Source organism: Ischnura elegans, chromosome 13 (assembly GCF_921293095.1).
Source record: "Ischnura elegans chromosome 13, ioIscEleg1.1, whole genome shotgun sequence".
In the NCBI taxonomy this organism is placed as follows: Eukaryota; Metazoa; Arthropoda; class Insecta; order Odonata; family Coenagrionidae; genus Ischnura; species Ischnura elegans.
The window spans coordinates 1,538,470-1,563,514 of record NC_060258.1 but is presented as its reverse complement, the minus strand read 5'-3'; the positions used below and the strand labels follow the sequence as shown (position 1 = coordinate 1,563,514).

General features: G+C 37.3%; 2 protein-coding genes across 2 annotated transcripts in view; one reads left to right on the top strand and one right to left on the bottom strand.

Annotated features, from left to right (window-relative positions):
* The first annotated feature begins 6,235 nt into the window (after positions 1-6,235).
* On the top strand, positions 6,236-9,814 carry LOC124170328 (zinc finger protein 2 homolog). Its single transcript, XM_046549050.1, has one exon. The coding sequence runs from the start codon at positions 6,358-6,360 to the stop codon at positions 8,152-8,154; it is 1,797 nt and encodes a 598-aa protein (XP_046405006.1). The 5' UTR covers positions 6,236-6,357; the 3' UTR covers positions 8,155-9,814.
* Positions 9,815-13,422: 3,608 nt separating this feature from the next.
* LOC124170371 (zinc finger protein 37-like) overlaps positions 13,423-25,045 on the bottom strand; it is a 28,235-nt gene continuing 16,612 nt past the window's right edge. The window contains exons 5-7 of the mRNA XM_046549093.1: positions 21,732-23,302; positions 19,203-19,277; positions 13,423-13,521 (exon numbers count right to left, since the gene is read on the bottom strand). Of these exons, the coding sequence (XP_046405049.1) occupies positions 13,423-13,521; positions 19,203-19,277; positions 21,732-23,302 (1,745 nt within the window). The remainder of the gene's footprint in view (positions 13,522-19,202; positions 19,278-21,731; positions 23,303-25,045) is intronic.

Below are 25,045 nucleotides of genomic sequence, written 5' to 3'. Positions count from 1 at the left end.
TTATTGCTCTATTTAGTGCAAAGCTTATGAGGTTTCCAGTTACAATGGCTTCATAAACGAATTTTACAAAACAAGATCTTCTAATTTTGTCATTATCATATTATATTATCATTGCCATTATCATTAACAGTACTCTGCATTTTGTTAGTAAAGATAGGTTGAAGACATACATAACTCACTCACAGAATGCTTACAGTTTCTCCAGGTCATCAGAGGATTTCAGAGTGATTACTTGATCATTCTCCTTCTTCCTCATGAGTATTGTCCCATGCCTTAGCCATAAATATTTGTATCCCTTTTCTTTCTTCGCAAGACGCGCAGCAGCGAAGAGTCTCCTCCTACCTGGACTCAGGCTCTCGTTTATGTACACCGGAGTATCGGTCGCCAAGCCCAGGTGCCGTGTGGAGAAGGTCCTTTTCACTCGCCTCTTTTGAAGAATTTCTTCTTTTGTATACCTACGGACGAATTTGACTATGATACCTCTCGTTCCGCCTTCGTGTCCCTTCTTTCCCAATCGGTGGCATGTGTTCACCATATCGTCGGTTATTTTAACACCAAGGGCGTCCCCCACACTTTTCACGATTTCTAAGGTATTTTCATTTGGTTGCTGGGGAATGCCGTGTATTTCAAGGTCATTAACGCGAGAATATTGCTCTTGGTCGTCTAACCTCTTTTCTAATTCACTCACTCGAGATTTTAAGCCAACATTTTCTTGCCTAAGTAAGTCTATTGTCGCTAAATATTCAGCAATCTGCGTTGAGTTTTCTTGAAGCACTTTAGTATTTTCATCTAATCTATAGTGCACAAACTCAATAGCCTTGTTCAAGTCCAATTCCATGCGTTTCCTGTCCTCTTTAGCTTCTTCTAGAAGGTTTATAATATGAGAGATACTAGCAGTGTCCGTATCCGTCAGTGGAACTACTGACATGCTCTTACGTTTTTCCGCAGCACAGGTAGGACAACGCCAACTTTGCTTTTCAGCGCCAATATACTCGATATCCTCTTTGGACAAGTGAACACAAGTAGCGTGACACTGAGTTTGACATTCACTGCAGGTAATCCTTAGCTGGCGCTTAAGAACATTCACATTACATACACTGCAATTAGCCATTTTAAACTGCGGTTTCCACTTAATATTAGTAACTCGAGCTTCTAAATTGAGTAGGAAGTTATCCTCGTATTTGAATGCACTTATACTCTGGACGCAACTGAACACATCACTAAGGCACCTGCCTGTCTCGAGCGAAGCACCAGCCCACGTCTGTCTCGCGTGGAAGCTCAACCATGACTATCTTTACTAACAAAATGCAGAGTACTGTTAATGAGAATGGATTTAATGGTGGCAGGTTCCTTGTCTTGCATCAAAATATAAAAAGTCTAAGAGCTAATTTTGATAAATTTGTATTTCAACTAATTAATCTCGATATAAAACCCGCTGTAATTGTTTTGACAGAAATTTGGGTCAATGACACTGAAGTATCTATGTATCAAATAACTGGCTATCGGAGTTTTGATGTGTGTAACAATAACTATAGGGCTGGAGGAGTTATTGCATATGTAGCAGATACTTATGAGTGTTCTTCTATTGATCTGGGTGAATTAAAAACTGCTGATATGGTTAAAATATCAGTAGGGATAAATGATTCTTCTTGGATAAGCATTATTGGTGTATATAGACTTAATTTTAATCCTGTTGAACATTTTTTGAGTGAATTGGAGAATGTATTAACCATCTCTAGTGAGAGGAATTTAATTGTAATTGGTGATATTAATTTATGTATATTACAACCCAACGATATTTCCTTTGAATATCAAACCCTTATGGCTAGTCATGGACTGGACCAGCTTATTCGAGTACCAACTAGAATTAGCAAAACGGGCAGTACATGTATAGATCACATTTTTTGCAGAAGTAGAGATAACTATAAGTATGAGGGAAGAGCGGACGATTGGGGTTTAACAGACCATCATGCTGTATCATGTTCTTTAAATATTAATGTACCCATTAATATATACGAACGAGTTTATCGAAGCCATTGCCGTATAAACTTTAACCATCTAAATAATAGTTTGCTAAGATGTGACTGGAATGATATTTATTCACAACAAAATGTCAATGAAGCCTATGAAATATTTATAAATAAACTGAAATGCTGCATTGAAAATGCTGAATACGTGTCAGACAGTAACAGATCGGGAGGAATGAAGAGGCCATGGATGACTTACGCTTTGTGCGGGAGAATTTCTAGGCGAAATTTTCTGTATAAAAAAATGAGGAAACACCCTGAAAATGAAAAGCTAAATAGGTACTACGTATCGTACACGCAAAGATTAGAATATGATATTAAAAAGCGCAAAGAAAAGTATTACAGGGACCTATTTGATAGTAATGTCAATAATACCGCTGCTCAATGGCGCATTTTAGATTCACTCACGGGAGGAAAGCAAGGAAATGAGAATTGTGTAAAAATTAGAACTAGTAATGGTATCGTTGTCACTAAGTGCCAGGACATTGTAAACGAATTTAGTTCACATTATGGTAAAGTAATTCAAGAATTGACCCAGAACAATTATTTTGAAAGTAATACGGATAAATACAAAGAAATATTCCCAACCTCCAATTCAATTGACTCACTGTTTTTTGTTCCTACTGATGCGAAAGAAATTAGCAGCATTATTAAGGAATTAAAGTCTAAAAAATCTAAAGGTGTTGATAATATTTCCACACAAGTTATAAAAGAAGTAAATGCAAATATTTCGGAGGTCCTTGCCCATATTGCTAATCTAAGTATGTATACTGGAATATTTCCTAAACAATTAAAAACTGCAATAGTGATACCAATTTTTAAAAAAGGTGATAAAATGAACGTAAATAATTACAGACCAATATCCCTATTATCTGTATTTGCTAAAATAATAGAAAAAGTTGTTAAAGTCAGACTTCTTAAATTTCTAAATCAGCATAGTTTTTTCAATAAAAACCAATTTGGATTTATGAGTGGTAAGAGTACAGAGGATGCATTATTAAAATTCTGTTCAGAGCTGAACGACGGACTGAATAAGAACTGTAGAGTTGCTGGCTTATTTGTAGACATTACCTAAGCCTTTGACTCCATTAATCATAACATACTAATGAATCGATTATGGGAAGCGGGTATACGTGGAACCGCATATGATTGGTTTCAAAGTTATCTTTGTGATCGAGATCAATGTGTGCGTCTCAAAAATTGCTATAGTGAAAAGATTCGACTCACCTGTGGTGTCCCACAGGGTTCTGTGTTGGGACCCATACTGTTTTTAATATATGTAAACAATTTATGTGCTGGCAGGTTTAAAGGTCAATTAACGTCATTCGCAGATGACACTGCACTAAGTTACTCTGTTAATAGTGTTGATGATCTATATGAACACATACAAAGTGATCTATTAACACTCAATATGTGGTTTTCGGCTAATTATATGTTGTTAAGTGAAAAAACGAAATATATTATGTTTAGCATGAGTAAATCTACCTCAAACAAAAGTAAACTATACTATCAATGTGCAAATTGTATAAAAGATAATGTTACTTCCTGTGATAAATGTATTTTGATCGAACAGGTTAGTCACATAAAATATTTAGGTATATATTTTGACCAAAATTGTAAATGGAAGTCTCACATAAATAAATTAAAATCAGAAATGATTACTATTGTAAGAAAATTCTACTTCCTCAGATACATATGCCCTGAATCAGTGTTAAAAATGGTATATTATGCTCTCGTTAATTCAAGATTGCAATACGGAATAGCCTGCTGGGGTGGAGCATATTTTATCAACATTAAACCATTGATAGTGGCGCAAAAAAGGGTTATCACGGTTATAACACGATCGTATAGGAAAAGCCACTCATTTCCTCTATTCAAAAAATTAGATGTCCTCCCACTAAGGCATTTATTCATTTATAAAGTCCTTAGAATATTCTATAACCGTAGTGGTGAAAAGGCCCGACCACAAAACTATGACATTAGAGCTTGGAGAAACTTCCATATACCTAGGCCGACGACCGAAATTTATCGACAGTCATACAATTACTTAGGGCCTAAATTGTTTAGCATGTTGCCGAGTAATGTAGCAAACTCGGAAAAAAGATGGGGATTTAAATCCGCCGTTAAAAAATGGCTTATGATGTGTGAGGAAGTAGAGTTTCTACTAAGAAAGGTGGGTTAAAAAGTTTACAATAAAAGGTATATTGTATATTCTATGTATGTAATTATGCGTTTATATAAGAAAAATAAGAAAAATAGTTATCCTTGTCCAAATATTTGAAATACGTTTTGTAATAATGAATGCAATCGGCAATAGAACAAATAACTGAATACAAAGAAATTTTACTTCTCATGTGTGCTAGCACCAGACCTATGTAAAAATTTTATGATGGTAGCCCCAAAACTACTAAAAGGGGTACCTATATATTCCAAAATATTCAAGGATGTTCTAAAATGTAATATTTGATTGTAAATGGAATAAATTATATATTATTATTATTTAAACGAGTTTTCACCCACCATGCGTTTAAATGGGGTTACAAGTCTCCAATCACGTCGGTGACGAACTAATTGATGTAAGTGTCATGGGTAAATGAGGCGTAATGAGGGGTGTAACCAAAATTTGCATTCAGGATGATGTTATTTATCAAATTCATATATCTTCAATACTGTTCCTTGCATTTGCTATTTCCATTGAGCAAAATATTGGGAAAAATCGGATTGCTATGCAATCATCACAGCGGTCATTTTTGAAAGTGATCAATAGCCTTAATCACTATATTCTACTGTGGGTTAGAGTCATTAAATTAAATCCTATCTCCAATTTTTTACTCTGGACAAAAATATTTGACATTTTCAAATTTGACCATGACCAAGCATTCACCTGCTTTGCACTCTATTGTCGCGTTATATTTCTCTAATTTTTATCTCAAACTTTGAAGCCTGCTTGAGATTATTTTATCAATATCCCCAATCATTATATTCTACACTGGTATATAGTCAGTACATACCAGTAGCACAGCGAGGGGTTTTTAAGGGGATAACACCCCCCCAGAGCTCAGACAATTTTGGAAGTTTGATATATTTTATTTATTTGGATTAATATTACTTATAGAATAGTACAAGGATTAATAAAAAATCCCTCAGAGGCCTTAAAACTCACAATTTTTAACCTTTTATCTTAATTTTTCTGGCAGAGGGCCTTCGCATCTGCCTATAACCCTGTCAGGTATGCCATACACCCAGGCACCTCAGTAATAGTTGCGCCTGATACCCCCCAGCCGTTATTCCTGGCAGTGCCCCTGGTACATATTACAAATGGATGTCCATGTATCATGTTGAGAAACTTGTTAATGCAGTTCTCCACACTTACAAATTTTTTTCCACATGTGTATTCTCCTGTTCAGTCATAGTTAAGCCCTTGGATATAAATGACAAAAGTTTGTTGTCTGTTATCTTAGTAACCATAGTGATATAAAGGGTCAGAGATCGTTTTGAAATGAATATTCTTCTTTGTAGCTAAATATGAAATTATTAACAGATGAACTTCTGAAATGTGGCTGATTTTTCATTTGTTAGCCTAAACCCTGGGATTGTAGTCTCCATTTCTGAAAATGAGTGTTTGAATGCAGAAAACTCAAACAAATTAAAAATGGCATTTTTGGAAATTAAAAGGACTGAGACTTATTAATTGGATAATCCAAATGAATATGTCACGAATATTGAAGTGTTCAAAATTCACTTACAACTTATGTTTCTCAATGTTTTCACGGTGTTTTATAGAAGGAAGGTTTTAAACAGACAAAGTAATAGAGTTAAAGTTAATACATCAATACGGTTAAGAAACATGAATTGGGGAAAAAGTCAAATATTTTGTTGAATATGTTATAATATGAGGAGTCCTAACTTTAAAATAATTGTTGATATTAAGTTATTTTTAGTACTTTTAAAATTGACTTACCAACTGAAAATAATTCATTTTGTATAATGTCAGCAAGTACTAAAATGTAATGAAAGACACAACACCTTCTTGTTAGATCAAATGAAAAATGAACATATAATAAAAAGGGCGGCCCATCTTGATACTTTGAGGACGGTATATTGCTTTCTATCAAATAGCTTTAGTTATCAACTAAAGGGATTTTATAAATAAGACCAGTATAGCTTTCTTTTGTGATTAAAATATTAAAATTCTTTTCTATGGCTTCCAGGTGGTGAAAGGAAGTTTAGGGAAACATCTAAGTGGTGACTATTCCTTCCTCAGCCTCACTGACTGTCATTTAATCTACGAATGGAGCATCTCATGCAGGGGAATGAAGGAATGTGATTAATGAAGACTTGGAAAAATGTGGAGCTGTTCTTGCCGATAAGTCAACATCTTGCTGAATTCCATATGATGGACAAGCAGGCATCGAAAATCAGTGGAGGGAGAGTCAAAATGGGTGAGGTGAGGGGTGGAAATGGTTGTGATGCACCAATTATCCCTAATGCCCTCAAGATGATCAGAATTACTAGAAAGACGAGTTGCGCAGAGCCAGTCTTGGGGAACAAAGATGAGTTCAGTAATTGTGAGGCGAAAAATGCTGTAAAGGGACAAATGTCAAACGAAACTTCATATAATTGCTACCACTGCACAGGTGGATTCAGCACCAAAGGTGATCTTAAAAAACACATTGAAACTCATTTTGGTGCCAGCAATATAGCCGTGGATGATGAATCATCCATGGTGCTAGATATAACAGGGCCAAACAGTAAAAGACAAGGGCCGAGGCGAAAAGGAAATGGTTCTCTAAAGGAAGTATCCGGAGGGACTCTGGAGAAAGGAAACGATAGAAAAGGGAGACGGTTTGCTGTACGAGCTGACACATGTGTAGAAAGTGATTTCTTAAATTCCTCCTCTTGCACTAGAGACATCAAAAAGGGAAAGTGTTCAAGCGCAAGAGGGAGGCCTTATTCCTGTAGTGTGTGCTATAAGTGTTTCACTAAATCTTCTACTCTCAAGAATCACATGCGTGTACACACAGGAGAGAAGAATTATTCCTGTAGTGTCTGCAATAAGTCATTCTCTGTGAGGAGCAACCTCACCAAACACATGCGTACCCACACGGCAGAAAAACCTTATACATGCAGCATCTGCAATAAGTCTTTCTCTCTGAGTTGTAACCTCAACACCCATATCCGTACTCACACAGGAGAGAGGTCTTATTCATGTAAAATATGCTGTAAATCATTCAGTCGCAGTGATGTCCTTACCAAGCACATGCGTATACACACGGGGGATAAGCCTTATTCCTGTAGTGTCTGCATAAAGTCATTCTCTGTGAGGAGCAACCTCTGCACACACATGGGTACCCACACAGGAGAGAGGTCTTATTCATGTGAAATATGCTGTAAATCATTCAGTCGCAGTGATTCCCTTGCCGAGCACATCCGTATTCACACTGGGGATAAGCCTTATTCCTGTAGTGTCTGCAGTAGGTCTTTCTCTCAAAGGAGCAACCTCAACAAGCATATGGCTACACACACTGGGGATAAGCCTTATTCCTGTAGCGTCTGCAATAAGTCATTCTCTCAGAGGAGCAACCTCAGCACACACAAGCGTATACACACAGGGGAGAAGAATTATTCCTGTAGCGTCTGCAATAAGTCATTCTCTCTGAGTTGCAGCCTCAGCACACACATGCGTACCCACACGGCAGAGAAACCTTATACATGCAGCATCTGCAATAAGTCTTTCTCTCTGAGTTGTAACCTCAACACCCATATCCGTACTCACACAGGAGAGAGGTCTTATTCATGTAAAATATGCTGTAAATCATTCAGTCGCAGTGATGTCCTTACCAAGCACATGCGTATACACACGGGGGATAAGCCTTATTCCTGTAGTGTCTGCAATAAGTCATTCTCTGTGAGGAGCAACCTCAGCACACACATGCGTACCCACACAGGAGAGAGGTCTTATTCATGTGAAATATGCTGTAAATCATTCAGTCGCAGTGATTCCCTTGCCGAGCACATCCGTATTCACACTGGGGATAAGCCTTATTCCTGTAGTGTCTGCAATAAGTCTTTCCCTCAGAGGAGCAAACTCAACAAGCATATGGATACACACAAGAGTGGGGCCTGATTCATGTAAAAATGCTGTAAATCATTCAGTCGTAATGATCACCTCACCGAGCATATGCGTATACACCCAAGAAATAAACCTTATTCCTGCATTGTCTGCAGGAAATCCTTCACTCAGGGAAGCACCTTCTACAACCATATGTTTAAGCACACAGGAGAAAAAACTTTTTCATGTAGAATACACTGTAAATCATTCAGTCATATTTATAACCTTACCAAGCACATACGTATACACACACACACGGAAGAAACACTATTTCTGCAGTGTCTGCAGGAAGTCCTTCACGCATACTAGTCCCCTTAAAAGCCATATACATATGCACACAGGAGACTGACATTATTCATGTAACATTTCCTGCAAATATTTCTATCGCAGTAGCCAGCTAACCACACACAAACATACGCACACAGGAGACAAACCTTATGCATTTAGCATTTGCTTGAAATCCTTCTCTCTTAGAATCTCCATGCACCGTACATAAGCTCACGCGCACAGGAGTCAGACCTTGTTCATGCAATGCCTGCAGCAAGGCTTTTGCTCACAAGTCCACCCTCGACCATCACCCATATAGGAGGGGGACCCTATTCTTGCAGGGAATGTGGGAAAAGTTTCTCTGGGAAGAGCGACTTAGTGAGGCATTTCCATCCCCACATCTAAGAGGCATTATTGTTCTAGTTGAGGGCATGAAGGGTTTACTCAAATTGGTTACTGAAATGCACCTGGCATGCATACTCGCTGGAATGATACATCATTAAGATTGCATTTGTTGACATTTTTCCTTAAGCAAAAAGTTCAGGAGACACGTAATTCATTACGTTTACACAAGTAGTGTTTAATAATGATGAGCAAATACCCAATAGGGATTGTGAGATGTAGTAGTGACTGCATGAAGAAGTCATGGATTTTTTATTTCTATTTTGAAGGAGCTGGGTAGCAAAAAAGGGCAAGGCCACCCACTTAGCTCACTCTGCATTAAGATAATATGCCACTAACTTTCACTCGAATTTGTCTGCTCAAGGGCTAATATCTTTCGATATGGTCCTCTCATTCCTTGGTATGTCTCAATGTGAATTAATAATGAAATCAATGATATTTTCTGGGTTGAAATAGTACAAATTGTGCCATTAGCCTAAAAATATTGTTACACTTGTATCATGTTTGTTCTCATTTTACCGTTAACTAATCTATTCATAGGCGCATAATTCTTTGTCGTTTACACAAGTATTGTTAAAAATGATGAGGAAATACCCAGTTGGGAATGGTAGTAATGATAATTTTTCATTGGTAAAATATTGTCTTTTTATATTTTAAAATATTGTCATACAACTGTCACAACTCTTTCTTACTGAAAATGTTTCCTTTCGCATATCGTAGTTATTTTAATGTAATCAATCCTTTGTTAGTCTATTATTTGATTTTTGTGGACTGTATCTTAAGAATACATTTCTCTTTATAGATAAACTAGATGGTAAAGTAGGATGGACATGGAAAGCGTCTAACCTAAGGCATCTGACTTAGGGGTCTGTGTTATGGTTGCTGCTACCATGTGCTTCCCAATATCATCGTGATTGTTGTGTTTTAGGGCAACCTGTTTCTTACTGTAATTATGCACCTATATGTGTTAAACAAATGACAATAAACTGCATCTGTATACAAAACATTGCCGGCCAGTATTAGTACTTAACAGTGAATCCACTAAGAAATGTAGGGAATTTTATTTCCATTAGAATTACCAACAATTCCATGGTATCTATGTCTCATCGGTCCCTGGGGTATTTAAAAATTTGTTACTGCAGATTTTTTCTTATATATGGCTAGGACTATATCCAGGGATGATATTTTCTAGAGTATAATACTTTAAATATAATATGTCATCTATAAACACTCAATTGCAAATTATTAAAAGTCCCAGTTTCTATAAGTCATGATGGTATGGCTGCTACATAGGGTTTTTACAGATATTTAGGAATGGACTTTAGAAAAGTCTTTTAATAACCACTGTAAGTATATGAAATAAACAAAGAAATTTAGGATTTCCAATTTCACCCTTTTTAACCCAGAGCTTCCTCAGGGAATAATTATATTTTAGACTTTTTATTTAAAAAATTTTCTTATCATTCATAATTATTGTGGCAGCTATTTGTTTCACCCTTAAACTTAACAGTACAACATTAAGGGTAGTTTAAATTTTTTCTAAACTGAGCTGAAATGTTTGTTTTTTTTTATGTAATTTTTGTAGTTGTTATTCTGTTTTTGTATCCCAATGTGAAGCAACATCGGGTTACAGCGGGTTAAGATTGGAACCATAGCTCATCTTTTGGCATATTTACTACAATTTGTACGTCATAGGACCTTAAAATCCCAAATACCAATGGCTGAGGTAAAGGATGCTAGTAAGTCAACTATTGAGATAAAGTTTTGATTCGCCCATTATTCTTTCATAATGAAATGTTCACCTTCTTTACCCTTATCGAAGTAATACAAATCAAAGACAAGATTGATTGGTAATCAGGACGAAAAACTAGGAAGGATAACACGTTCGACCCAACACCACTGTTTCAATAATATGATCCCCTTTTGCCTTGTTTTAGCTGTAAAAATAAAATTTGTGATCCATTAATATATATTTCCTATGTTTTTTCTCACATTGTCCCGGAAAATATGGCATTAGCTGTAAATGTCTATATTTCACAGAAACTGTTTATGTGCCTAACCATTTTCTTGAAAAAGACATCGAAACTTTGATAATGCAACCAAAAAATATGGTGGTTTTCTTTAATTTTTTTATTGCCTGTATGGAAGGACTCCTGGAGTACGTATTTCACGCATGTTTTAGTTTTTTAAATGACAATTTGTATTTTTCGCCATTAAATGTAGGGGGAAAAATTTAAAGTGCGCGAAAACGCGACGGCTAACTATGAATGATGGGAAAACTCCGCGTGACGTCATTCTGGTTCCCGCTGTTGCCGTGTGAGGTGACCCTGGGGTGACAATATGTGCGCTGCTGATATGCAGGCTGCTAGCAGGTAGCGCTCGGCTTAAATAAGTATTATTAATACCCTATCAAACGAAGGAAACTTTCCGACCTTAGGCAGTTTTAATAGGTGATTGTCAAGACATGGTTCCCTGAGCTCTGTTCCTCATGAATGCATTCGTAATCTCAGACGACGTAAAACTCCTATCTACTCGTATGGGGTGAGGTCCAATGAATGATACTTTCGCTACAGACGGAAGTGCTCCGGAGCACTACGTTTGCTGCGAGAATTTCTTTTCGGACCGGTCAGAGGCGAAGTTAATGACGGAAATGAACGAGGGCGGGGAAACTGGGATTATGAAATCGAAGAGATGGTTTTAAATGCGAATTGAGGCGATTATGGTCAATGAATATTAATAAATAATTTCGAATATCATTAAGATGTATTTTATTTTTTAATAGCGAGGTTCCACAAAGTAAAGCAAGAAACTTTGGACCGTATTTCTCACACCTACCATCGCCTACCCCTTCTAATTGAAATTCATTACCCTAGTAAAGGAAAAATAGGTGCTCTACCGTTGTCTCAGTTTAAACATATTAACTTATTATGGCTAACGACTATTAAAAAACATTGATCCATTTCATGTATATCATATTTTTCTTCAGGTTTTAATTTTTGGCATGAGTTGATTTGTCGATATACGTTCTTACAATCCTTTCTTGTATTACATGCCCGTTTTAATAATTTTTTGTTGGCTTTTGAATGTAGAGGCTGCTTCCAGAGAAATTTGAGTTCATTTTGGGGGAAATACGAGAATGTTTGCGGATACATAGTATTTGCTTTATATTTATTTAAATCACAATTAAATTTACATCTATTTACTATGTGCGCCTACTACGTTACTTCGTAGTCACATTTATAGAAAGAGGGCGTCCACGTTCAGCGTCCAACAACTGCAACGTTAGTAAGCTCTCCACTGCCTCAGTGAATTCCCTTCGAATTTCCGCCAAAAAATGACTCGCTCCTCCGCGACCCAAGTTTTCAGGGAGAGTCTGGAGCGAGGCGTGAAACGGGTGTGTGACGTTTTCCGTGACGTCACACCTTAACCTGTATTGCTCCGTAGCAAATAACGGACCGCCTGGGAGCTCGTCGTGGCGCTAAGAAGCATTGGTTAACTACGGACCGCACCCTCTGAAACACCCTGTTGGAGTGGCATTACATGGAGCCAATCTGGCGTTTTTCAAATGCGGTTAAAATTGACCATTGCCATCGTCTGAACTGGGATTTATAAAATCAAATAATTTGTATATTGTGAATACAATAATGGTGGGCAACGAATCACTATCAATTCCTTTAGTTTTTCCTATGACGGAAACTACACTATTGTGTAACCATAGTCTTTTATTTCTACAATCAAAGCCCAAACACCTTCGAGTGTAACCTTATGTCATGTTCGGTCGAATGCATGAATAGGATAGTTCATCAAAGAAAACGAATGGCATAGAATGCGATTCGTTACTCACCATTTTTGTATTCATAATATACAAATTATTTGGTTTTAGAAATCCCAGTTTAGACGAATGGCAATGGTCAATTTTATCCAAATTTAAAATACGCCAGATTGCTGCCCATACGATGCCACTCCACGTGACGTCACAGGGACTTAGTTTCTATACGAATAGATAGGAGTTTTACATCATCTGAGATTACCAATGCATGAATGAGGCACAGAACTCAGGGAAACATGTCTTGATAATCACATAATGAAATTGCCTATGGTCAGAAAGTTTCCTTAGTTTGATAAAATATAATAATCCTCATTTAAGCCAAGCGCTACCTACTACCAGGGTACTCTGCTACCAGCTAGCAGCATGCATCTTAGCGGCGCTAATATTCTCACCCCAAGGTCACCTCACTCGCCGACAGCGGGAACCAAGATGACGTCACTTGGGTTTTTCCCATCATTCATACTTAACCGTCGCGTTTTCGCGAGCTTGAAATTTTTCACTTTTGATTTAATTACGAAAAATAGGTATCGTCATTTAAAAATCTAAAAGTGTGAAATACGCACTCCAGGAGTAATAATCTTTCGGTGTAGGATATAAAAAATAATAAGAAACCCCCATATTCTCGTATTATTATTCGTCGCATCAATTCTCCTTCCTGTTCATTTTTTAACCCTTTCACTGCTGTGAACGTGCCTGATGCATTCGCACGGAAACTGCTGTGAACGAAGTTTTTCTTCGTCCCTGCCATGCGGTCAGCACTTTCGCCGAAGCGCTCCAAAGGGACGCTAATCCGGGACCCTTTCCTCGACCAGCTCACCCTCGCTGGCTTCTCTCGTCGACCCTCCGAGCGGGGGAGCCTCCCTCCCGGAAAGTGACCGCTCCGACTGCAATTTGAAAATCTCTTTATCAATCACTGCGTTCGTCAAAAAATAATTGTTTGCGTCGCACTTCCGCTAAACAAGTACGTCTTTGAATCGTGTTTCCGCGATGAAAGGTGACGCTTTCGTTTACTTTGCAAAAATGGCCAAGTTAATAAAATTGTCATTTTTCATCGCAGAAACACGGTTCAAAGATGTACTTCATTTCGTCCACTAAAATCTCAAATTGCTGGAAATCGGCCGGATTCCCTTTGATAGCGCATCATGAGGATGTTCTCGAGGTTGGTAATTGATACAACTAGCCTACTAGTAATCCTACTGCTATAATATCACGGCTATGGTTGATCCGTTACGTTATACCTTCGGGAAGCTGCAGCGGATAAAATCGTCGAGGAGATTAGAGGCTTAAAAGATGATTTTGAAAAATTCTTGGAAAAAGCAGGAAAGGCAAAGCGCGCAACATCAAACGATTATATTGCCCTTTTGCATTTTCCGGTGGTCCGCAGGCTCGTTTTTGTCATAGAATCGTTACTTTTCATCGCAGAAACACGGTTCAAAGGCGTATTTGATTGCTTGATTGGCAGGAGTTCGAGGCAAACAATCATTTTTTGATGATCGGATCGATTGATTGCTAAAGATGTTCAAAATGCGGTCAATGCGGACACTTTTGGGGAGGGAGGCCCCTCGCTTGGATGGTCGAGGAGATGGACCAGCGAGGGTGAGCTCGGAGAATGATCATGTTGCACCCTTCCGAGGGTGTACCATGCCCATCCTGGTAGTACCTTCTCCATGGCTCTACGAAACGCATTTTAACCTTTTCGCCACATGAGAGGAGAACATTTTTGGAGATCGAACAGCAGTGAAAGGGTTAACCAGCACTGTGAATATGTCGCGTTACACATTCATACTGCTCCAATGCAAAAATTATGGTATGTTTTCAACTTCAGCCGACTCCCGATTATCCGGCTGCACCATATCCGTGTTGCTGATTATCCGAGTTGCGGATAATTCGTGCTCAGGATTATCCATGCATGATATACACTCTCGCTTACCATTTTTCGCGCTATTAAAAAAATGAAATTGTACGCAAATTCATCGGAATTACTTCATTAATGCTAGGACACATCGTGCTTATTATTTCCGTTAGAATCCATTTCGTAAAACAGAAGCGATATCACGTTACCTGCGTTCACGGAAGATCCGTGATCCTGTTTTTTAAGCCTCGCAGTGCGCGACCATGCTCTGTGATCACTGATACACGTCCCGCAGAAAGTGCAACCCGGGAAACTTGTGCGAGACGTGACTACACAGCGTGGTGCCTGACTGTGTGGTTTTCGACGACGAGCAGTGGTTTTGAAGCATTCGTGCAAACCACTTTTCTGTGTCCGTGAACACAGCCACTGATGTGTGGTTTTCGAAACCAGGCCTTGCATGGAGCATTGATAATACGAGTACAATCATGTTGTCGTCGCTTAAAAGATCACGAACTGGCGAAGAAAGCTGTCAATGAGTCCGGGAAGCAGTCTTAAATAAAAATAACGGCATACATGGTAACATCATATTTCCGTTTTTGGTAAATTATGAGCATTAAAAGACATTAAAGTGAAACTTTGGGTTATCCGTGTTTTCTCTCCCCCATCATTTGCCCAGATAATTGAGAGTGTACTGTAGTTCCATTTCTGTTCCTTCTTGGCCATCTCTTCACTTCAAACTAATATAAATACATTTCATATACATATAGTCATGACACTTTTTACCCACAACAGTTATTTACCCTCTCTTTACACCTCAAAATATTTGTTTTTGCATTTTGTTTTGCTATCTACCATAAACCGCTTACGTCAGCGATCACCTGTCTCATCTGATGACATTTTTGCGTATGTTCCTCTCTTTTCCGATGAAAGGGAGTGTCCAGGATATAAGTGGGGAGGGGGCAAGCCATGGTTGTTCAAGTAGTAAAGTTTAAGCATGAAACCAATATTTTAACAAAATAGAACAGTGCCTAAATAGTTTCAAAAAAGGAGGGGGCAGCTCTCGCCTCCTACTCCTTGCTGGGTACGCCCATGTTTGTCGGATCTCCCACTCGCCTTCTAGAACATTCCCAGGCCATCTTGTATATCCTTTAAACTCTCTTATATCTCCCCTACTGTCCCATCCCCCTGTGCTTGTTCTTCTCTCAGCTGCCTATCTCACCTCTCATGTTCTTCTGTGAATGTTTTAGTAGTACCTGTATTTCAATTTCTCTCCTCTGTTCAGTCTCAATCATAAATTCATGCATTTTTATATCGAGGCCTTCTTTCACCAGTTTCTATTAATTGGAAATTTACCCCTGAATCACTGATCCTCGTTCCCTCAGCATATTTTTCAAATCTAATCATTTGTTTTTCTCGTAAAATCTCTAGTCACACCTGCTATTATGAAAGTTCCACAATCTACGCAACTATAATTCAGCTTTCCAATGGCATTTGTCTGAAGGAGTAGTCGTACCCTACATGTTGTGGTGCCAATAGTAAACGTTTTAATTAATTACACAAATCAAATAAATAGAATGGATAAATTTTCTGGACGAATTATCTGGAGCGACAATGCATTTGACCTAACACCACAATTTCCATTCCTTGACTCCATTTTTGTTAATTTTGTAGTGGACAACAAGAATTGTAGTCAATGACATTTGACTCTTGTTTTTTTCTTCCGTTTGACAAGGAGAACTTTAACAATGTTCTTCTTCAATCAAAAACAACTTCAAAGATCATTGCATAAGTTGAAATGAAAGCATCGATTTCTAGAACTTTCTTTCAAATTTTCACGCAATGTGTCAATGACATTCTTTTCTCGTATTTATTAATTGAACTATTATGAATGATTTAAATAGACAGTCCTTCACTTAAGCCACCATTTACTGACCAGCTTCAATCTTGCTTCACTCAAATGTCTCTAATAATTCTATCATTGTGTGGTAGTTTAATATGTCGTACTATCAGCATGCAACAATTTGCTTGTCAATTGAATGTGCTCACTTGTTTTATATTCTTCTGTGTTGGCCACGGTCTCAGAAATAGAGTGGTATTGGTGCATGTGGTTTATTAGCTGCATGTATATATTGGGTCTCAAGGTGATGACACACAAGCAAAAGACAAAGAGAGAGCAGTGAGCTAATAACAAAGACATCTAATGCTAAAGGAGTTGACACCTTTTGACGTCTCACTAGCAGAGTAGGCAGCAGTTTTCAAGATACTACAGTTGAAGGAAGGCGTTTACTTTTCAGACCAAATTCGCCAACTCACCAGTGTGAAACCAAAAGTCATGGAAAACTACAAAATAAAATTTTTATAAATGAAATCACAATGAAAATTTATTGGAAAGCAAAAAACGTTCCTTCAAAAAGCACAGTGTTTAAATTCAAAATAAAAAATATCAATGAGAAAAATTTTGGCATGAAGAAGATCAGTAGGCGTACTGGGTGCACATCACAGTGTTGAGGGGTCAAATATGCCGTATGTGTGACATTTTAATTGAAAAAATAATTGAACAATCAAGTATGCATTTTCCAGCCATAAGTTGTTATCCTTATAATATGCAACACTCGTAAATTCGTAGGAAAGGCTTGAGTGCATAAGATTCAGGATATCCTTGATGTTTCATCAATGGTTTTTTGTTGTGTAGCACATCAGCGGTTTATTTTTACAGACATAACGATAAAAATGAAAAAATGCAACATAAAAATACAAAATACCGCTCCTATGACTTGGGGGTCAGAAAATCAAACTACGAATTACTGTGTAAATACCTTTTAAAATATAAAAAACATTTCTATGGAAACTAAAGAATCTTAAAAAAATATAACCTCCGTGGCAAGTTATGTATAGTTGGAAACATGAAGAAAACTATTATTACAAAAAAGAAGTATTCTTTGAATCATAATGTTACGGAAGTGTTATCAGAGCTACTCCAAAAATATTTTAAAGATGTATTTTTTAAATTTTAGAATGGGTAAATACCGAAACTCTGTACATATTTGAAATGCAAAATAAAATATACACTGTAAGTGCTAAGCTTAATAGGAAGGGCCAGGTTCGTAGAAGGCAGAATGAGATGACAAGTCAGACGTCTGATTCCGCATGTTTAATTCACAGAGCAAAGGTACAATCTCCCGTTCCAACATACAGCCACTAGTTGTCACCCTTATAATATGCAACACTCCTACATTCATAGGATAGGCTTGAGTGCATAAGATTCAGGATATGCTTGATGTTTTATCAAGGGTTTTTGTAATTTGTAGAACATCGGCTGTTTATTTTTTACAGGCATAACGAGAAAAATGCTACAAAAAATACAAATTACCGCTCCAAATGTATTCGAAATGAAAAATACCAAATACTTTAGACTTGGGGGTCAGCAAAACGAAGTATGAATTACTATTTAAATACCTTCAAAAAAACACAGATTTTGTTTAAATTCAAAATAAAAAATATCTCAATGAGAAAAATGTTTGCATGAAGAAGATCAGTAAGCGTACTGGGTACAAATCACAGCGTTGAGGGGTCAAATATGCCGTATGTGTAACATTTTGTTGAAAAAAATACATCTACAATCGGGCCTGCAATTTCCAGCCACGAGTGGTCATTCTTAAAATATGCAACACTGTTAAATTCGTAGGCCAGACTGAACTGCATAGCATTCAGGATATGCTAGGTATTTTGTCATGGGTTTTTGTAATGCGCAGAAAATCAGTGGTTTATTTTTTAGTCGCAATGAGAAAAATGTATGTACAGTCGAAAACATTGATAAATAGGAGGTCAAAGGATCGGCCTTATTTTCTCGCTTCTGGAGGTTTCTTTCTTACCCAGATTTTCACATAAAAAGGTTCTGGTGAGACACCTCTAATTTACAGAGGTACAAATAAGGGAGTAGGGGGTAAGAGCATGGAATCTGCACTTATTAACTTATTATGTAGGCAATCATATACACACTATAAATTATTCACAATGTTTACAAAGGAAGCTATATAAATAACATAAAATATAATCTATAAATATCTTTTAGATAGTCCTATGGCATTATTAATTAGTTCTTTCGATCCCATAAATCTCATTAATTTTTTTTCCTTTTTGAAACAACTCTACAACACATCTCGATTCACTGGATTCAAAGATGCAACAATTTTAACCTTTGAAATTTTCTTCTCATCCCAGCGGTGCCAAACCATTTTTCCTTAAGATCAAAACCGTGTAACTCCCTTCAGAATGGATGTAAGTTAATGATTGCTTCACTAAAAATAACTTTGCAGTCTTATGCTAATTGGAAACATCACCATTTACCCAGGTCTCCGTTGATGGGGATTCGAAGAAATGCATTTCAGTACACCATAATCATTCATGCTGAGTGGTGTTCTTTCAGGTTGTGATGTAATTCTCCTTGGGTGTACTCTCTGTGTGGGGTTATTTTTAGGCTTGGGGATCGCTATGATGACTTCAACAGGCACAAAAAGATTAGAATTATCAGGTGTCAACAAAATATTGAAGAATTAATTATTTGCAAGTTATTCTGATGAAAGTGCATCTTTGACAAGCAAGGATGTGTCACACAAGGGTGAGAGAAATCACAAGCATGATTTTAAGTACTCAACCACCAAAACCATTGCATTAGTCTGCACAACAGATTGTGAATGCAAGAGGAAAACTCACCTCATTCCCTTCCTTCTCAACTACCAGTTCACCATGCAAATGTATCTCAACTTTCTCAGATTCCAACGTATCCTCCTTCAAGGAATGCATCATGAATGAATCATTAGAAAAGAAAAAATTGGAACGATGTCAGAAGGAAACAGTGAAATTTGAATAATACTTTATCTCATTAGGGTACAAATACTTTTGGGTATATTCACTAAAGGGAGAATTTCCCTGCAGCATCCGAAATTCTCTGCAATAAAATCTTCTACCTTCTCATGGAATTTGAAATGTGTTCCTCCATATTCTGTCAAGCAAATAAAGTTACGCATTCCAAAGTTGTCTTTACCCTTTGCAGTCCACAGAAGAGGAACACACGACACTCACCTTACCACTGCACAATGAAACACTTGCACTCTTTCACAAACTTAATCACTTTTTCCTACATACATATTAGTCTCTTGCCAAAACCTAATTTTACTGACAGATCCATCACAGAATAGTCTTATATTGCTTTTGCTTGACCTGAAAGGAAGATTTGGTACCAGGATGATGGTAAAAAATATCCTACACTTCAGCAGATAAATCTTTCTAATTTAGAAGTTCACCATTGAGATATCCCATGCTTGACACATTCCACATTCCCTAAACATGATTATGGCTTCAAATGGACTGAATCTCAAGATAGCTAACTAACTATGCATTTGTTCCTGCAATATTCCTTCCTTAAATCAACTAAAGAAATAACCAAAACTCATTTCACCTGTTTCTAATCATGTTACCTAATTATTATTTACAGTGTTATATCTTATGTGAAATGTTTTAGAAAAACTTCTGTTAAGCTCTCAAATGTCCTGAAGGCAAACCCCACAAAGTGGCACTGCTGTAGCCTGTGTCGCCTCTTGTCAGAGACTGGATCACAAGATTATTTTGGTCGTCTCAAGAAAACTCTCCTATTGGGAAGTTAGGATTTAAATTCAACTACAGTTGCATCAAAATTCATTAGTTTTCTCTCTGTATTGTGTTTGCGCTCACATACTATCTTACTTATGAGGTAAAGATAGTAACTACTATGTACCATTCATTTAAAGTCAGTTTACCTACTATGTGCATTTCATGTGGCTCATCATGACGTACTTCCACATACATGTAGTGCTTCTCCTTATTATTTAATTTTCTCTTAATTATTTCATATCTTCCAGATTTTTTTCTTCTATGAATTGATGCCCAAACTTCATGCTCATTGTGTACTAAATGGTTTATTGATCCAACATTGCTTCAACTTCCTGTCCCATAGCTGTAGTGAGACATATCTCACCTCATATCCTGTAACCCTGTCTCAACGTGTGGCATGTTTACTTAGTGATCGTATTGGTCTCCTATCATGTGGAGGTTGTCATTTATCATTTGAGTCACAACAGTTATTTTTGAAATTTTCTGTGATGATTGCATTCCGCTAACTATCTATATCTCATTGCAACAAACTGTTGTCACTGATATATGATGCATGTGCATGTCATATGTCCATGGAATTGTAAACTTCAAGTGAATTCATTTCCAATATGTCATATTTTAATTGATATTATTTTACTTTTGTTTTCAGTTATCTTATAAATAAATGACCATGCACATAAAAGTAAGAGTTGCAAAGATTTCTCATGTTATTAACTACCAGAATGCCAATTAACTTAGGTAAAGCAAACTAAGGTAAGTAAATAACTTAGGTAAATACACTGAGTAAGTTTGTCATAAGACTACATTCATGAACATAGTTTCTTATGTTGGAGTAGCATTAGTGAGGATAAATTACACTGTGCGAAAGATCAATACTACTGATATCTTTATTCTAACTTCACAGCAGCACTATACCACAGAGTAGGGATATACAGAGATGACAAAATGGCTGAAGGCCATAATCAGCTCATTGTGCATTTCATCATGTTCTAAATAAGGAAACGTGGCTTGAGTTGCTATTTGGTTGCTATCGTTGCTATCATTCGCCAATACCAATTATGTGCGTGCGACAGTGTATGGCACGAAATTCAAAGCATTCAAGATTTTAGCTGTGGCATAATTAATCGAGATCTCGAATATGGAATACTTTCTAGCATTTGAGCATTTGCGGATACTGTTTGCACGTCTCTACAAAAAAGGTTTCTCTCGTAAGTGTTTTTGCGTGTGATTGGAGAGAGAAGAACTCGAAGTGAAAGACTTGCCGCAAATCTTGCATGTAAACGGTCTCTTGTCTGTGAGTGTACGCAAGTGTTGATGAGACTTTCTTTTCTATTGAAAGATTTAGTTATAACATGAAAAAGATTTCTATGCTGTGTGCGTATGCATGTGTCGGACGAGTTTGTCCTTTCTGGGGAAAGTCTTTGCGCAATAATTGCACGAAAAAGGCTTCTCCCCTGTGTGTAGACGCAAGTGTCGGATGAGGTTGTCCTTTTTAGTGAAAGTCTTTGCGCAATAATTGCAAGAAAAAGGCTTCTCTCCTGAGTGTACACGCGAGTGTTGGACGAGTTTGTCCTTTCTAGCAAAAGTCTTTGCGCAATAATTGCAAGAAAAAGGCTTTTCCCCTGAGTGTACACGCGAGTGTTGGATGAGTTTCGCCTTACTAGCGAAAGCCTTCGCGCAATAATTGCACGAAAAGGGCTTCTCCCCCGTATGTGTGCGCAAATGCATCTTGAGGTTGCATTTAAGAGAGAAAGACTTCATGCAATCACTACATGAAAAAGGCTTCTCTGCCGTGTGCCTGCGCATGTGTTGAGTAATGTTAGACTTCGAGGCAAAAGACTCGCTGCAAATCTCGCATGTAAACGGTCTCTTGCCTGTGTGAACAAGCGAGTGTTTAATGAGATTGTACTTTCCAGTGAAAGTCTTTGCGCAATAATTGCAAGAAAAAGGCTTCTCCCCTGTGTGTACACGTGAGTGTAGAATGAGATTCTCCTTTTTAGTGAAAGCTTTTGTGCAATAATTGCACGAAAAGGGCTTCTCCCCCGTGTGGGTGCGCAAATGCCTCATGAGGTTGCCTTTAAAAGAGAAAGACTTCATGCAATCACTACACGAAAAAGGCTTCTCATCCGTATGTGTGCGCAAGTGTTTAGTTATGCGAGACTTCGAAGCGAAAGACTTGCTGCAGATCGTACACGGATAACGTTTTCTTTCTTTGTGCGAACGCATGTGATTGCTAAGACCACTCCTCAGCGGGAACGACTTGTTGCAGACGCTGCAATTGAAAGGTCCTCCTTTTGCGCCTCCTAGCATGTCATTTCTGAGGTTTCTCGCGCAAGGGGTGGTGGACTCTGAGGACATATTCTGCGTGTATGGTTTCCCATCCCCATCAGAACTTCCCACTCGTTCCGCAGTTTTCCTCTCTCCAATTCCACCACAGATTTCTAACACGGGCGCATTTACTTTTTGCATCGCCCCTCGTCTTTTCCTTTTCAATCCCGTCGATGTCTCAGAGGTGGACGACTCACGAGAATCATTACTTTCTTCTCTTGATGCGGGGACTGTGAAAGACTCATCTTTTCCCATGGATGATTCATCATTAGGATCCAAATTGCTGGTACCAGAATGAATTCCCATGTGTTTGATCAGATCGTCATTGGTTTTGAACCCATATCTGCAGTGGGAGCAATAATATAACTTTTCGTTTGAATTTTTACCATTTCTAGGATTTTTGATGAAGCAATAACTCATCTCTTTCTTGTTTTCCATTTCTGCCTCAATGCCACTTCTTCTGTTTTCACCGACTCTGATCAACCTAAGGCTACCTGTGATATTTGGTGCATCCCTTCTATCCCCAACAACAGTCATTGTGGCTCCATTTCCACTGTTTCTAGATGCTGGAATGTGTTTCATATAACTGTGTCCATCATCAGGAATTGAGTTAGGCAGTACCTTGTCAGCATGATGAGCAATGTCTTCTTTCAAATCTTTATCCATCACATTCGTTCCATCCCCACATGGGGATGCCACAGTCTTGGATTGAATGTGTGTCACTGAGGCTGATGAACCAATACAATCATCGTTAAGGTCAATCCATACATTTCTTTCTGCCAGCAGGTGTGAAGTTGGTGTTGTTTCTACCAGCACTTGGTCAGGAGTTGACAGCCCTAGAAAAGAAAATCATATTACAATCTAGGACTCACAGATCTAATTTTTAAAAACTATTTGATAGATTGAAACCTATTCCCTTTAATTAATATTTTCGCTGGTTGCTAAACACAAATAAGGTATCATTCTCTTTTGGCAATTTCAATATTGGTTCAATTATGTCTGAAAAGGGAAGGCAGGCATCCATAATAATCACTATATTGAAATTGTTGATAAAAATGAAATCATCCCCTATAAAAATTTGTTCATTCAAAAGAAAAATGTGTGCTCAGTAATTTTGTATTATGTAAATAGTAATGTTGTTGAAGCTGATATTTTAAATGAAAAATAATTTTTCATTTAGGAATACTTAAGGAGAGAATAATGTTTTCCTTTCATTCCTTTGCAAGTAGATCAGAAGTAAGTCTTTTTTGGTAATTTCAATAAACTACAATTTTGTCCAAAAAGAGAAGTCAGGCATCAAGAATTATCTCATATCAAGCTTGAAATTGCTGAAGAAAAATGAAATCATGCCCTTTTAAAAAATATCCATTTAAAAGACAAAAACATGTGTTCAGTGGTTATGGATTATACACATCGTAATGTTCCTTAAGTTAATATTTAAAATGGCATAGATTTTTCTTTTGAGAATACTTGAGGAGAAAATAATGCTGTCCTAATCCTTCTACGTGAGAGAACAACAATTATCAAAATATTTAAGGAATATAATTCCTTTAATGTTAAATTGCTCCAGATTTTAAATATGAGTTTACTTTTAGCAGCTACATATTACTTTTCACACCAATAAGTAAACATTTTTCATAAAGTACTTAGCAATGGAAATCACGTGTGCCATAGAAGAGGCCACAGTTCATGCATTTCTATTTAAAAATTCACACCACTTTTTTCTCAAAAAAAGGAATGCATCAACCATGAATCAAGCGTAGTTAACAATCAGAGGTAAATTTGATTAAAAAAATAAAATTTCTTAAAAATAAAATAATTTCCCCCTTTTGTCCGCTTAAGGATAACAGTTAAAAAGTCATAAAGGGAGCAATTACATTTTTACAGGTTAAATATGATATCCATCTAAATCATTTCCTGATCAACCTCCTGATGAGATCCACATAAGTATATTGAAATATTAGGGATTATCATTTTTTTAATCAATAGCAGCAAACTGTAACACACAAGTTATTAAAATTGAGTTGTGCTGCAACTTAGCAGTATTGATTTGTCTTCTGGTATTTATTTCTGAAATCCGTAATATATCTACTTACTTTCTGTTACAAAGTATTTTCTGACATGATTCACTGTTACACCTAACCAAGCAGTTTTCATGCCTACAAAAATAATTGAATAAGACTGTGCATTACAAACTTCAAGCTAATTTTATAAATTCAACATGCTAATACCACTTCGGGACTTACAATCTCAGTGCCTTGTGTTCACTAATTTGGCTGTAATTAATGCTAGACATCCATTTTAACTTAAAAAATTCCTATATAATGTTAGTATTTCTTTTGGAAGAATAAATTTTTGAAAATCAGTTGCAATATTTTGTAAAAAAAATGCACTAGCAATGCAATGAGTTGGATGTGGATTCGTGCTAAGAAAGGGTTCTACGGTCCACTCCAGTGGTTGGAGTAAGGGACCGGCTGGGTCCCAAATAACAAGGAAAAGGATACCAGGGTAACTCAACCCCAAAAAAAAGAACTCCATGCGAAGAGGTTTCAAATATTATCATGCTACCCATAGCACAG

Bases quoted from the DNA above. Each gene is read 5' to 3' on its own strand.
- LOC124170328 (XM_046549050.1), top strand. From the start codon at position 6,358: ATGAAGACTTGGAAAAATGTGGAGCTGTTCTTGCCGATAAGTCAACAT.